Raw genomic sequence first — 15,269 nt, forward strand, 5'->3', positions numbered from 1 at the left:
TTTCTGTTGCTGCAATTTTTCAATGCCTTTGTTTCGTGAAATTTCCTTTAAGATATTTTTCATGGGATCCTCGAATATATACTACACAATGATCTACGAGTAGAAGAAGTGGATGTAACATTATTTTTTACAGTTTCGTTGGCTCTTTTTGGCAAATTAGACCCTAATCCACGGCGGCATTTGAGGCACCTCTGATGGTAAAACGACCTCACAAGAATGCTAATACATGACGGCACTTCATTCACAAAATATGATCGATTTTTGTAGAATGTCAGCAATTACTTGCTACATACATTCCTTTTAGGTCATTGGTACTACCTGTATATTTCTTGACAATTAAAACTGCTTATAACTTAAGTCATATACCTTATTTCACATATACCTTCACGGTAGTTACTTACCGTAAAGTTAATTACGTGTCCTCAAGTACCACTTGACCTTCAAGTAAATAATACCTCGTTATTACTACTTTCAGTCCCTCCAAGAATCATTCACGTTTCCTCTAACGGCCGGGTGGAGGTGAAGAAAGGCTCTTCAGTGTTCCTTGAGTGCAGAGCTGAAGGAAACCCCACGCCCAAAATAACGTGGTCCAGGAAAAATAACCTTTTACCTGGAGGAGATCAAACGGTCATCGCCTCTGTCCTGACGATGGACAAAGTGGACAGACATCATGCTGGAACTTACCAGTGCACCGCAAGCAATGGGATCGGTCCAGAAGCTTTCAAGCAGGTGGTCTTACATGTTCTCTGTAAGTAATTAGTTCATAATGCAATTAATATTGAATAGTCTGAAGTGACACAGTATCACATTTCTGACAAAGATGCATTTATTGCCTAATTTCCTCTAGTGTTATCTAAACTCGTAATTCAAGCTCTGTTCAGATATTCTCGTGACACTAGTCATATCTTATATGGACCTTTAACATGGATTTATAAGCATGATATTTCAAGCATTGGAAACAGTGATATTTCTACATCAAAATTTACATGTCTGGGTTTGACTCAAGTCCCAGGGCGATATTGCTAATTCTCCGGGTCTTTTATCGACGAATCTAGACAGTCCCCATTAGAGGAAAATAAAACCAAATGGAAAACGTTTTACCTCCAGCTTATTGCAATATCGTTTCACCGAATCGAGAAGTAATGGAGAATACACAAATCCAAGGATAATATTCAACCGCCCGCGGTTACTCAGTTATTAAGCCAGCTTCTGGCTACAAGAAATATCTTTTTACCGGCAGAAATATAGCATAGACGTACTCGTACCTGCCGTAATGTACCTAAAGGGACTGTAAAATTTTATTTTAAAGTTCAGACATTTTATCTTTTTCTGAGGTTTTACCTATGTTTAAGAGAAGTTTTAAAACAAATTTCTTCTCGAATAAACTATACCGCCTGCCTCCCGCAAAGTCACTTTGTTTGAAAGACAATTTAAGTAGAAATAGCCCTTAAAGGTCAATATCCATTACAGAAATGTTTCTGGGGGTAAACTAATAAAGACTGTCTAGACCGTTCGACGCAAAACAACCTTACGATTACTTTTTACGATTCCCACATGATAATGGATCGTGTAGTTTACTCTTAAATCAATACAAAATGGCCTTAAATTTCTTCGGCCATAACGAGAATGCTAAAACCATTGAACTGTGCAGGGCTGGTTTTATAGAGCAGGTCGGTGTCAAAGGAAGAGATTAGTTCTAGACTAGATCGAATCGCTAAGCGTGGTTGATTTGTATCCTTTAGTTCTACACGGAACAAATGGGCCGGCAAACTTGTGTCTTTAAGACGAGCCATGAATGTTAAGAATCAGTCTGGTGACTCTAAGCAAATAATAATGTTTCACAAGAAAAATGAGATCAGTTCCGCCGTTTTGTCAATAATGTTTTGACATAGTGTTCTTCTCTGGAAATGCACATTATGTTGGAAAGCTAATTGCGAACAATACCCTCCAGAGGTGACAAGAATAAATATGTCTCCGTAAACATTAGGCAGCAATGGCGGCAACTTAGAGAGTAGCATTACTGAAAATAGCCCCGCATTGTTTGGCTGCCCCGATAGTGTTCACTTTAAAACCCCGTAATTGGCCACTTGATAAATGGACGAACGGCTCTAAAGAAGGAGCTGCATGCTCACGGAAACTAAAAGGTATTAAATCAAACAGTGGATTTTCAGCGTAATAGCTGTATCTCAAACTAACGGGTCCCGTGGGCACTAATTAACCCGATAACTTAAGGGAACAGCGGTTAGCTACACGCGCTTCGCTGATTATTCCACTGATATGGATAAATCGTGGTCGATATTGAATCTTCGGAAGGTGGAGACAGAAAACCTGGATCATTCAGGGGCTGAACCTGGCGAAGCAGAAAATAGTATAGAATTGTTTCGGGAAAAATAAAGAAATAAAGGTTTATTGGGGGTTACCCAAACTAGCAAGTAGATATTAAAGAATACATACATATACTACGTTCAAACCTTTTCTTCTAAGGAGACATTACAACTTTGACGTATTGTTTGCGTCTAAAATATTGGTAATCATTTGTGGGAACTTCGGAAATAGGACAATCCAGAATTTTAGAAATCCAAAATAAAGCCTAAGTGGACATATTTGAAGCCGATTTTAACAGACCTGCTGGACGTCATACCTGGGATTCCTATTAAAAGCATTGTCATCAGGCCCTGAAAGCAAATCGGGGATTAATGGCGATTAATGTGCAATGTGCGAGAATTACAATGTTTTTTTAGAAGAAAATTAGGCTGAGCATACTTTAATTACAAGTCAGTGAAGTAAAGAGAGTGTTGAGATTACAAAAAGCTGCAATCAACATGTCACCACAATACCAAACCACTATATCTACATCCAAATCAACGCAATCATCTAATTATCATTCTGAATCGGGAATGTTATTTCTGAGCTACGTCAGATTAGTATTAAATAGTACATGAGAACAATAATCATTTGCTAATCTACATAAACGCGATAAAGGACTGTATACTCCATTGGTGTAATATTCCATGAGGTGTGATGGAAATTAATTTCAAACAATTTGCCATTGCAGACAACTTTGAGAGGAATTGAAGTGTAATGGAGTGAAGAAAATCACGGTATTTTACCAATATTATTAAGAATCTTGAAATGAATGAGAGTCGGGTGATCTATGCCATGGATCTAACCATTCGCGACCATTCAACTCGCTCTGCAGTTCCAAGTAGTCGTCCCAAACCACCACTGGAAAAATTTCCACACCATCAACATAAAGCAAAACACAACTAAATTTGATTGTATCGGTTGTATAATTTATAAAGAGACAATTTCATTTGCCACCTGTTGTACATGAAAAATCAAGTATTTCATCATTAACAATCGTGACCAACAGGTACTAATAGACATTTTGTCGCGAGTATTTCATTCATCATTCATGGGTACGCTGGAATCATCACTAGCGAGTTACAGCAGCAGTGTGCACTAGTGCAATTAACGCGACAATTTTCCAGGGGAATTCTTGACGAAATTTTCTTTTTAAATAGAATTCGCGCAACGAAAACGAATTTGTAATTTTTGACCGTCAACCTTGGACTCGTGCGATTTAAACTAAAAAAGCACTTGTGCAATGCGTGTACTCGTGTTCTTTCAACATAATTTGAAGCAGTGCAAACGTCTTAAGAATTATTGGTAATTTTCGTTTTGGTTTACTTGTGTGAGGCGCTACTCCCAAAAAATAGAACAGAGAATGATCGATCCACCTTAAATATACAGAAAACAGTTGTAACAAGAGAATTTAAAGATATTTAAAACTCTTTTTTTATTAGACGACACTGAAACTACACTTTTCCCTTAAGGCCCAGAGGAAATACACCTTTCTCGTTTCCGGACACCTAATGAAATTCAGAGTCTAATAATGAAACGTGGTGTTGATTACACGTTCCGAAATACGAATAATTTCGAGTGAGTGTCAGTGCTATTTTTGTCAGCGTCACACCAATTTGTTTCCCTCTGTCAATCTCTGACAGTCATTAGATCCTTATCAAACTTAAACAATCCAAGTAAAAACAAGGAAATATTTATATTTACCAATTTTTTGACATCGAAACGTGTTTACTATAACGCTTTCGAAACCAACAAAAAATGACCATGAGGTTTGCTCGAAGGTAATGCATAAGCTCCATTGTGCTTAGGTATTTACCAATCGTTATTATAAAGTTGTTTGCTCGAATCGGGCTATAATAGCTAAATATGTTCGTGGGTGATATGCCCGCCTCCGTAAACGAAAATTTTTAATTCCCATTTTTTTACTTTAGCGTGAAAGCGGAAATCGATTATGCATGGATGTTATATCCGGGAATTCAATGGAAATTTGAAAGGTGGTGGGACTCATTAGAGCGCATAATGCGTCGTCGTATCTGCGACAGAGTCTTTTCAATTGAAGTATACATAAGCTGGTTTTAAAAGCAAACTGTTGACAATTTGTCAGCTCAAGCTTCTGCTTTTGTTTGTTCATGTCGTCAAAGTGGCATAATGACGAAGCCACCCCCAGTATGATTACAATGTCAATCTCAGGTACGCATAATATATTTCAGCCGTGTTTCCCCGGATCTGCAACTGACGACAGGAGATAAAACCGCTGCATTCTCCGCTAAATTATTGGCGCTTATCGCTATTGTTCGCCCCAGCTTTTCAGTTTCGAACCCGGACTGAAATATTTTTATTTATGGCCGCTTATTGATTTACCCATCAATTTTTCTTGTCAAGATAACAATACGGTTGTAAGGGATTTGCTATGCAAAATTGAATCCGTCTATGTTTTAAACATTTCTATGGGAGCTCCGGCTTTTTGTTCGAGCGAATTATCGAGCGATCGTACATTGTCATCAATTATCCGGGCGCCAGTGCGAACTGCGAATTGCAGATCACATAGTTAAAACACCGAAAAATTCAATTTAACAAGGGGAATAATATAATCCTGTAAATCCCGAGCTCATTAATCAAGAGAAACATCAATTAGACAAATTCTCCCGGTTGGAAAAGTCACAAACGGCCTTCGTGAAAGGAAATTTATCTTTCTGACAGGCAAGGAATTATCTAAGTTTTATATCGCTTAAAAGCCACCGCGGGCAATAAAACAAATCCACAGGCGAACTAATTTTTTTGCGAAAAAAAACACATCGAATTCTATTAAGGAAATGAAAGGGGACGTTTTTCATGGCACTATTTCGACGCCCAGGCGCTTTCTTGAAGGTGATTAATAAGACCCAACCCCGAATGACGGTTTTTAATATCCCCTTTGTTCGTCGCGAAGATGTTTTGTCAACCACTCGGTAATCACCTCTTAAGAATTTGTTTGCTTGCAGCGGCGAATGAAGATGTCACCAAGCGAGTTATTACTCAAGTAATACAGGAAACAAAGATATAAAAACATTTTGTTTCCTCCATAGGGCAATATTTCGGAATGTTAATGTGATTTATAACTCAAGAACAATAGAGACGTTGAGCACCAAAACCACACCGCGGACTATCACCCAAAGCACGAGAGTCTCCTCCACGCTAACAGGATGATGAAATGGTCTAGAAACTGTGATTACATGCGATGTTCTTGCCGCTTGGGCCAACAGAAATACCGCGATCAAGAATAAAGTAGCAACTCACGGTCTAAATATCTACATTGAAAGGTTCGACATGTAGGATTTGACATCGCAGCTGTTAAGAATGTGAAGATACTTCAGGAACGGAGGCCACTAAGATCCTCCTAATATGTACTGGGCGCAGTGATGCAAAGTTACGACAATTTGAAATGTACCTATCTTTATCAATTTGTATTAACTAATTTAGTCTATAAAATTGCCATTTCAATCTCAACTATTGTGAGCTATCACACATATTCTTCTAAGCAGAATCTCAAATAGTGGTACTCGTAGAATCAGTCATGAAGAAAGTAATTAAGCCACCGACCCTCCAATCGATTAAAGCCCACTTTTATGATGACATGAAACTGTCCCCCTTTTTAACTCACATCTTCTAAAAAAGTAATTTAGACACGATTGATTTCCCCCTCAGTGGGTTTATACATAAATAATACGTGAATTTGTCAGCGAATAACAGCATTAGGGCTGATTTAATCCAACATTTAAATTTTAATGTAACTAAAACCCAATCCTTGTTCCACTTTCCGGTGAATGCGACAATTCATTTTAAAAGTTTTATTCGATAAACTTTGCCATGATTTTCTACCCCTAATGACTGAGAATTCAGTTTGCGTATACGAAAAAAATCATGTTGGCAATTTATTTTAATATTTTCCAGACCCTCCAGAGATTTCCGTTGAGAACCCTGTAGTGCATTCAGCCGAAGGCCTGGAAGCTCAATTGGTCTGTATAGTGCATGGGGAAAATCAGCCAGAGGTAAGGAATTTATTCGCAACACATAAACTTCATCTATAGTTCATGTAGACTGGATCACAAACAAACAATTAGCGTGTAAATCTGTCGCATGCCGACTCATTTACACGCCCTGTTTATGCGAACGACATTAATAATAATTCACTGGCAGTTACAAAGGGCACAGCACAAAGCCTCCCAATAACTGAAGAGATAGTTTTAATTTTTCCCTAATAACATGCGATAATCTTCGTTACTTTGTATTCCGTGCGTTGCTGCCAGCATTAGCGGAAACGTTTTAATAGAAGCCAAGGGAAATAAATCTCTTTTAAGGCCTTTAATTCATTAATTAAATATACTTCTTCGGACCCGGCCAAGGAAATAAATTTAACGGCCTTAGTTTCGTAGTATTGGCCAGAGTATAGAGTCACGATAAATCAACTTCCCGGGCGGGGCTGGAAAAATCAGCAGGAGCAAACAGGAAACAACCTGGATAAAGTTATCCTATAGTGGAATCCCAAAAAGGATTACTAGCTGACGCGTCGATGCATATCCGAGAATTAGATTTCTGTCATGTGTAAAATATTAACGAGACAGACCAAAATGCAGCCGCAAAGCTGTCTAACGTCTATTTTCGAGAAGGGAAAAGTCGAATGTCCAGACGGGATGGAAAACTGTTTTCATAATAAAATTCAACATCTTGAAGTTTGTTGCAGTCTTCTCTGAGAAAGAAAAATCTATGAGATGACAGTTTTATTTGCGAAATTTCAAATATTCTGTGACGATCACTCACTTCAGCAATTTGCATCGGATAAGGAATCACTTTCCCATGCGAATGTGTTATACATTTTTATCGTCAGCCGTGGCTCGCTGAACAGTTTCTTGCCTTTCGGCCTTTATAGGAAGAAAACATAGCGATTTGAAGAATACAATAACGAAATCCCGGAAGGCTTTGTTTCTATGGAAATAAAAGGGTCTTTATGCTTCTCTCTATCTCACGCATCTCAACCTGAACTCATAGGAGGTTTGAATAAAGACAGATCTCAATAGGAATTATTGTACTTCGTAGCAATTTCAAGCAGTGAAAAATTGGAATGTTTCCATTTTGAATAATTCGACCGGCTGTGAAATCCTCTTCAGACTGATAGATTCCAGTTTTGCTTCCATATTTTTAATTTTTCGTCATCTCTCCAATAATTTGGTACAGTAATCTGGACAAATTTTCGTAAATGTTAAGTAATCGCCATGAAAAGGAAATTTGAGGAACTTTCGAGTAATTTGGATCGATTCGGACCGGAACATTCAGAAGTTCTGCAGGAACCCGGATCGTGTGACAATGAGTTTGCAAATAATGGAGATCGACTTGAACCGAAAATATCGGACATTTTCAACTAGTTAGTTTGATTTGAAAATAGACGTGCAGAAAATAACTAAATATCCCATAAGGTCAACTAATCTGAGTCATAATTTTGATTAACCCTTAAACAAGTATTGGTTGGTTAGCGGAAAATTTGGTCCTATCTGGACAAATTTTCGGCAACTTTTAAATCATTCGGAATAAAAAGTCTCCGTATCTTTAAAGTAATTTGGAATCTTTAGAATTTCTCGTCTATTTTGAAGGAATTTGATCTTACATGAATAGGATTTTTGCAGTTCTAATGCTATACAGGGTATTTCAAATGCGACCCTCACCATTGGGATCTCGGAAACTAGAAGAGATACGAAGAAGATTAAATGGGGGCAAAATTGCGTTATCTAGCGCTTGATCGAATGCCATTTTCAAAATTTTAATTTTCCGAGTACTTCCGAAGATATCCGAGAAAAACTAAAAATTGGAGAATCCATTTTTATTTTTTTAGCGTTATTTGACAAGAAAGGTTAAATCCATAAGCACATTTTCATTGCCACTTTTTCTCAGCTACACGATGACATATTCAGATTTGCCATCCGACGTTTCGTCTTTCGGCTACCATTATCAACTTTATTTTTTCTTATGGGCGCCATATTGAATTTTTCGACAGAAAAATAGTGTGTTTCATTCTGATTTCATTGATATAAAACTTCTTATAATTTACTTTTCTAAAAGCCGAAATATTTAACTAAAAATGAACATTTAGTTGAGTTTGATACCTTTGAAAATCTTCTTCCCTTCTGCTTTCATACTTCATTTTAGGTTTTTAGTCAGTTTGGTTAGTTTGGTGCTTTTGAAATGTTCATCCAAAGTTTTAAATAATGTTCTATGCGGCTGTTGTCTTCCCGGATATAACGCAAAATACATTTGAGCTGTTTTCGTACTGTTTCTATCAAATTTGTAATATAAAGTCTTAACATATCTCGTTTCTCTTCATTTCTGAAGCTCATTTTCATTGGAAACCTGCACACGCTCTAATCTCGTTGGAGGAGTTCTGTCATATATCGCGAACAAAAGAAAGTCTTTCGATGGAGTCAAGGCCAACTATGTAATATTTCTTTTTATTTCAATATTTCGACTTTTAGAAAAGTAAATTATAAGAAGTTTTATATCAATGAAATTAGAATGATACGCACTATTTTTCTGTCGAAAAATTCAATATGGCGCCCATAAGAAAAAATAAAGTTGATAATGGTAGCCGAAAGACGAAACGTCGGATGGCAAATCTGAATATGTCATCGTGTAGCTGAGAAAAAGTGGCAATGAAAATGTGCTTATGGATTTAACCTTCCTTGTCAAATAACGCTAAAAAAATAAAAATGGATTCTCCAATTTTTAGTTTTTCTCGGATATCTTCGGAAGTACTCGGAAAATTAAAATTTTGAAAATGGCATTCGATCAAGCGCTAGATAACGCAATTTTTCCCCCATTTAATCTTCTTCGTATCTCTTCTAGTTTCCGAGATCCCAATGGTGAGGGCCGCATTTGAAATACCCTGTATATATGTATATTTTATTTACTTGAATGTGTATTACTGACAACTGTAAATATGCGACTAAACAAAAATTTAATGTTTCCAACGCATCAAAAACCTTTCGAAATTTCTCCCCAATTCTCAAAACAACAAAACGCTCTCGTGCGCAAGGTTCCTACTCTTTGCATTTTAAATGCACATTTTCTTCTTGTAAGTTGTCTCTTCTTACACTTCTGATAATCTAAATTACTTCTTCGCTCGACACCAATTTACAGGCATCAAGATGTATGTTGCTAGGTATAAGGGAAAAAATAGTTAATTTAGGGCAGCGAACGCTCGAAAAGACAAAGTTTCTTTTGTCACGCAAATGAGCAATTTCGCTTGCCTTTCCTTCTCTTTAATGCGGCCCTTGATGAAATTTGATATTACGTTTAAGGGTTTGACAAATGTGGCTTTCAGGCGAAATCAGTAATTACTGAGATTTCTTTGCTTTGGTCTTCAGGTGGTTATTAAATTTTTTTTGTCATTACAGTTACAAATCGAAAATTGATTGATATCTTATTTGATTTATGCCTTTGATGCATTAAAAATCCAGGAAATTGCAATATTTGTTCAATTAACTAATAATGCGAAAGTTGGTAGTAGAGAAAACAAACTCGGAAAGTAATTTTAATGGTATCATGACATCATCTAAGGAAGATCTTTCAGGCAGGTTTTTCAGGTGTTAAAATAATGCCATTAACCAGGACCTATCAAATTCCCCCGTCAAATCAGATGACCAAAGGGATCAGAAATACTCTTTCTCGTTTGTATTTATTTATTTTTTCTTTTTTTGAATGCCATTTTTCATAATGTTGGAAGTAGAAACAGAAAGCAAAATTAACCTAAATTCACAAGTAAAAAAATGTCCCATATGGTGCCTGCTTTATGTGTCTAGGCATCAATTATGTTGCCGAATGGCTCGTTAAAAATAGGACCAATTTTAATGGAATACTGGAAACTGTTTGCTACATCCAGTCATTCCAAATCATTGGGATGAAGTGACATTTTGATTGATATTTTCGATTGTGACTGAATAGTCAACTTGCGCTGGATGATTAATGAGGACTTTGCCAATCAAAGTGACACCAAATGCAAAGTCGATTGAAATGCTTTATCAATTCTTTGTCTCCCCTTTTCTCCCTGATTTTAGCTTTAGTAAATAGCAATTTATCTTCTCCATCATTATTTAAAATTAGTGTCTTCCTTTTCGTTTTCGAATTGTTCAGTTGAGCTACCCTTAGAGCAATTGGCAGGACTTCCAGACACCAAATTGAAATTAAATTTGAAGTGGAACTTAAACCTGCGAATACTGGAATTGTTGAATCATCCATCAGAATTCAGCCGCATTTTTCTCAGATTTTCTACTTTTCCAGCAAATAGGACATAAAACCTTCCAGTCCTATAAATCCCACCTAACTCCAGAATTAAGTTATCTTTACTAGACTAGTTACTTATCACGAACAACGTAATCCTTTACCATCAAACGCGACCAAGACCATAAAATTCGTTTCAGGTTTTATGGTATCGTGACACGATGCAGCTCGACACAACAGAACGAAGGATAATGGAGTCACGTGGGTCCAAATACACGCTCGTTATCCGTAAAGTGCATCGAACCGACTTTGGAAATTACACTTGCGTTGCGGACAATCAGCTGGGGAAAACGAGGAAGAGCATCCAATTAACTGGTAAGATTTATTGCCTTAAATTTATCCACAACAATGAAAAAACACTGGCCCTTCCACTATAAGGCAAACCGAAGGCGGTCACGTTCAAAAGCGCTTCAGTAGGCAGCTACAGAGAGAGCTATAACATCAGCTGGGAGGTTGAGAGCCTTAGTGCTATTGCTGAGTACGAGTTGCTGTTCAGGAGAATTCCGGAGGGGTTCACGGGGAGTGACAATGAGCATCTCCAGCCTTTATATGATCAAAATTATAGACAATCAGTATTTAAAAATGTAAGTTTTCAGTGTTTCTCCTATCAATATCACTGATACTCTCGAGACTGTCATGAGCTAAACTAGAGTTCTCTCAAAACGCTAATTCTCTCTTGTAGCAAAGTCGAACGTACTCAGCTGTAGGCTACAGTGTAGGTTTCGGCTACTCCCGGTCATCCAAGGGTCACTCCGACTGGAGAAATGTAATTCTGCCAGCGTCCAGAGTGTCCAACAACGGATTCCAGACTATGAGCTATGTGATTCGCGGACTGGAGCCTGGCCAGCAATATGAGGCCAAAGTACAGGCTAGAAATAAGTTTGGTTGGAGTCCCATGTCCAAGGCTTTCAACTTCCAGACATCAGATAGAGGTTTGTTGGTTTAATTGTTGTGGTTTTTTTTTATAACTTTTTCGGTGCTTTCCAGATGCTGCTTTCACGGATATACGGCATTATTATAATAAAAACGGTGAGTTAAGTTCAAGAGTGTTGAAAGGAAATTCATGCGGTTTTGTTGCAGAGCCCAGCACCCTGGAAGGTTTTTTTGGAATCGGGACATCCAGTGCTGCAACTGTTGCGAAGGCGTGTATACCAATGGGGATTTTGGTGTTGTTGGTCTTAAGGAGATTAAGCTAAATAACAAATGGATAAAGAGTTTTAGGCCAAAATCCACTTGGGATGTAAATATTAAAATACATATTTTTAAATCTAATTAGAATAATTAATTGATGAGTTTTATGAGCTTTTTTTAGGATGAACTGTGCAAGAAGAAAGTCTCAAAAATGCAGTTAAACAATAATTTATGCTACATACTTATAGATGATGATTTTCCAGAAGTCAATATAGATGTTTCTTATAAATGATGTAAAAGAACAGGTAGAAATGTTGCTTAAATGTGGGTCCAATAAAAATTCATAGTTTCGCCATTATTGCTAAAATTTTATAATAGAAGTTAATTTTAAGTTGAATTTTGAACACGCAAAAACTGTTGATAGTTATCAAAGCAATTTTAGTCGACTTCTAACGTATGTATTAAGACAACACCCACAATGAATTCCTACAAATATCGTGTGTTTGAATTACGAAAGGAAATTGAATTTGAATCCTGAAACTATTTGTTCCTCAGTCAGACGAAGGATAAGAATTTATTAATATCTGTTATATTGCAGTAAAATTTATTCCTCATAAAATTTTAAATCGAATGAAAAGTTTTATAACTAATTTTTATAACGCCATAAAACGAATATCAATGATGTCTTGTTTGCATTTTATCCTTCAAATAAATCGAAGGATAGAATTCCGTCTTCACAGTGATTTACTTACTTATCAAATGCGGAATACGATTCTTTACTGCACGCTAGTTGACCGAACGTGATGTGAAGCGGACTTTAGGTTAGCAATTGAGTGCGGTAAAATAATTACGCATGTATTGTATGCAATTTTTTTCTTGCAAATGCATATGTCTTAATTTAATTTTTTTCTGGAAGTAGAATTAAATAAATATGCAGGTGCGGTATACGCACACGTGCGGCAAAAAATTTTATCATACATAATTCAATGTCAAATATCCACAAAAGTGTTGACAACGACATATGTCATTTTAATTTGCCGATAGTACAGCTTTTTGCCACACACGTGCGGTACAGCCATTTTATAGCACACCTAACGAAAATAATTGATATCGCAATTTCAAGCTTTGAGATTGAAATATGAATTAAAACCTCACATCTTAGGTAAGAAATGCCTTTCAAGACACTTTGTGAGGCATTTCGGAACATAATTTTTACACCAATGCTGGCTATATTAAGCTAGATTGTCATAACACTATTCTCTTTTCTATACCAGTGTTTATATTTGTTTAATGCTTTCAAATCACTTTATATTCGTTAGACCCATCTTTCAAAATAGCTAAATAGGAAACTATGCCATTTTGACCTAGTAAACCATTTGGTTTTGTATAAGTAGACTAGTAAACAGCTATGGCAAGTCTTATTTGTTGTCTGCTTAACCGTTTGAGAAATGGGGCTCTGTACGTCGATGGTTCCGTTAGAAACTTCCTGTGCTGCATAACCCAAAAATTCTTCCAGTTTTCTTGGTACTTCAACTTATCCTAGTTCCTCTTTGGAATCATTTATGTATTAGGTGTAGTCTGATCGTTGCAATTCTACTCTCTTTAACATCCTCTACTCCTTGAGAGGAAGTAGAGCTGTCTTGAGTGTGTTTTGCTCTCGTAAAGACCGACTATATTTAAAGTTCCAGGGTCTGTAGGGAACCAAAGGGCTTCATTTGTCTAAATATTGAATGATTGTGGGTTTTGTATAATACTACTTGTTTAAATTTCTATATCGCCTTTTCTGCCTCTCGCTATAGAACAGGCGGGAGAGGAAGAAGGCATCGGGAATATTGCTGGAATTTTAGAAGTTTTTAAGTGAATTTTTCCTTTAGGTACATTTTATGTTAAATTTAACTTTTAGATTTTATTTAGGTTCCAGTTGCTAGTTCAAGTCGTCACTCGCAGTTTTATGATAATTTTTCCTCTCTCTCAATCGTTTTATATTTGGAGATGGGTTGGTAAATTTTACTGTATTTTGTTATTTCTTAAAAAAAAACGATAAAGACCTGATTGTTTCAAGATTGCTGAGAGACCATGTCCATTTTTAATACTAAATTAACGTTTCCAAATCTGTTTTCTCGTATATGGTATCCGAGTGTAGAGCTACTATCCTATAGCATTTCTTTACGGGAGATGGATTAATTTTTTTAAACGCAAAAAGTCTATTTAATTGTAGATACCGAATTGATCCATGTAGGTATAATTAGATAGATTAAAGGCTGAGAGTGATAAAATTCCTAAATGACTCATTTTAGTTTTTTTAAATAAATATTTCATAGCATATACTTATATGTCCAGAGAAGTTCTTCAAATTCTATTTTTTGAGAACTGCACGGTGAGTTCTGAACTGATTTGTCCAGACAGCTAAAAAACAGATTAAAAACTTTCTGAGAAACTTTGCAATAATAGGAATCTGAAAAGAAAAATTATAAATTAACAGAACTTTTTCTGAATAACACATAAAATTATCTGTAGTGATAGTTTTCGCAAAGCTCTGTGGAGATTTATGAAAAAGTTCATACAGCTGTTGAGAATTGCGAAAGTGCAGATAACTTGAATGTCTTGTGAATAAAGAATTAAAAAACTCTAGAAAATAGAGAAAAAGTTCCCTGCAATTTGTAGGTCCTCATAAATATGTTTGCTTATTATTTGAAAAACTATTTAGCAAAATATTATATAAAGATTTCCTATAGACTCCAAAATTTCATATCTTTTTGCTTATTTTTCTGTATGCAACATACCGTGCCACTTTCAGCAATTTCAGTAGAACACTAAATCAAATTAGGCAATTGAAGATAAAAGCAGCAAGATGTGCATTAAATCAGGAAAAATGGCATAAAACTTAAAAAACAAAACATGCAGAAAAAATCAGTTAAAAAAATAAAACATTTTGGATAAATTTTCATTTATAAACTTATCGCAGAGTTAATTTTATTTTGAAATTATTATCGAACAAACTACACGTAAAGGGAGAAAAGGACTCGATCGGTAAATTTTCATAAACTTTTCGATCAATCTAAAGGAAATTCCCTTAATCTTCTATTTTGAATACTGCAAACAATTGCATTAAGTTGCAAATAAAAAAAAATACTTTTAATGGTTTGACTTATATATTAAAAATATCGATGTTTTTAGAGAAAATAAATGTATTTTATAAACTTGTAAATTATACCAAAACTAGACGCAATATTCGAATCAACGTGTAATTCTAGAGAACTTGTACATTTTTGGTAATTAAGCTGAATGGTTTCTTATAGTCAAGATAACAGGACGGATATTTTCGAAAAATGCCCTTAAAAACAGAATTTTAGTTCGAATTCCCTTCTTCATTTCTTCGTCTGTAATATAATATGATTAAACAAGACAAATGATCGATAGTGTTATATTAATGTAAATAACCGCTTTACAGCAAACTTCATGTAAAAATA

The 15,269-nt window shown here is 35.9% G+C and overlaps 1 protein-coding gene across 1 annotated transcript in view; it reads left to right on the forward strand.

The window, feature by feature from the left end:
* Positions 1-13,130, forward strand: part of LOC136415232 (limbic system-associated membrane protein-like) — a 50,503-nt gene extending 37,373 nt beyond the window's left edge. The window contains exons 5-11 of the mRNA XM_066399720.1: positions 476-748; positions 6,295-6,392; positions 10,809-10,983; positions 11,047-11,252; positions 11,351-11,600; positions 11,656-11,697; positions 11,749-13,130. Of these exons, the coding sequence (XP_066255817.1) occupies positions 476-748; positions 6,295-6,392; positions 10,809-10,983; positions 11,047-11,252; positions 11,351-11,600; positions 11,656-11,697; positions 11,749-11,864 (1,160 nt within the window). The 3' untranslated portion in view covers positions 11,865-13,130. The remainder of the gene's footprint in view (positions 1-475; positions 749-6,294; positions 6,393-10,808; positions 10,984-11,046; positions 11,253-11,350; positions 11,601-11,655; positions 11,698-11,748) is intronic.
* The last annotated feature ends 2,139 nt before the right edge of the window (positions 13,131-15,269 follow it).

Source organism: Euwallacea similis, chromosome 19 (genome assembly GCF_039881205.1).
Source record: "Euwallacea similis isolate ESF13 chromosome 19, ESF131.1, whole genome shotgun sequence".
NCBI classification, from domain to species: domain Eukaryota; kingdom Metazoa; phylum Arthropoda; class Insecta; order Coleoptera; family Curculionidae; genus Euwallacea; species Euwallacea similis.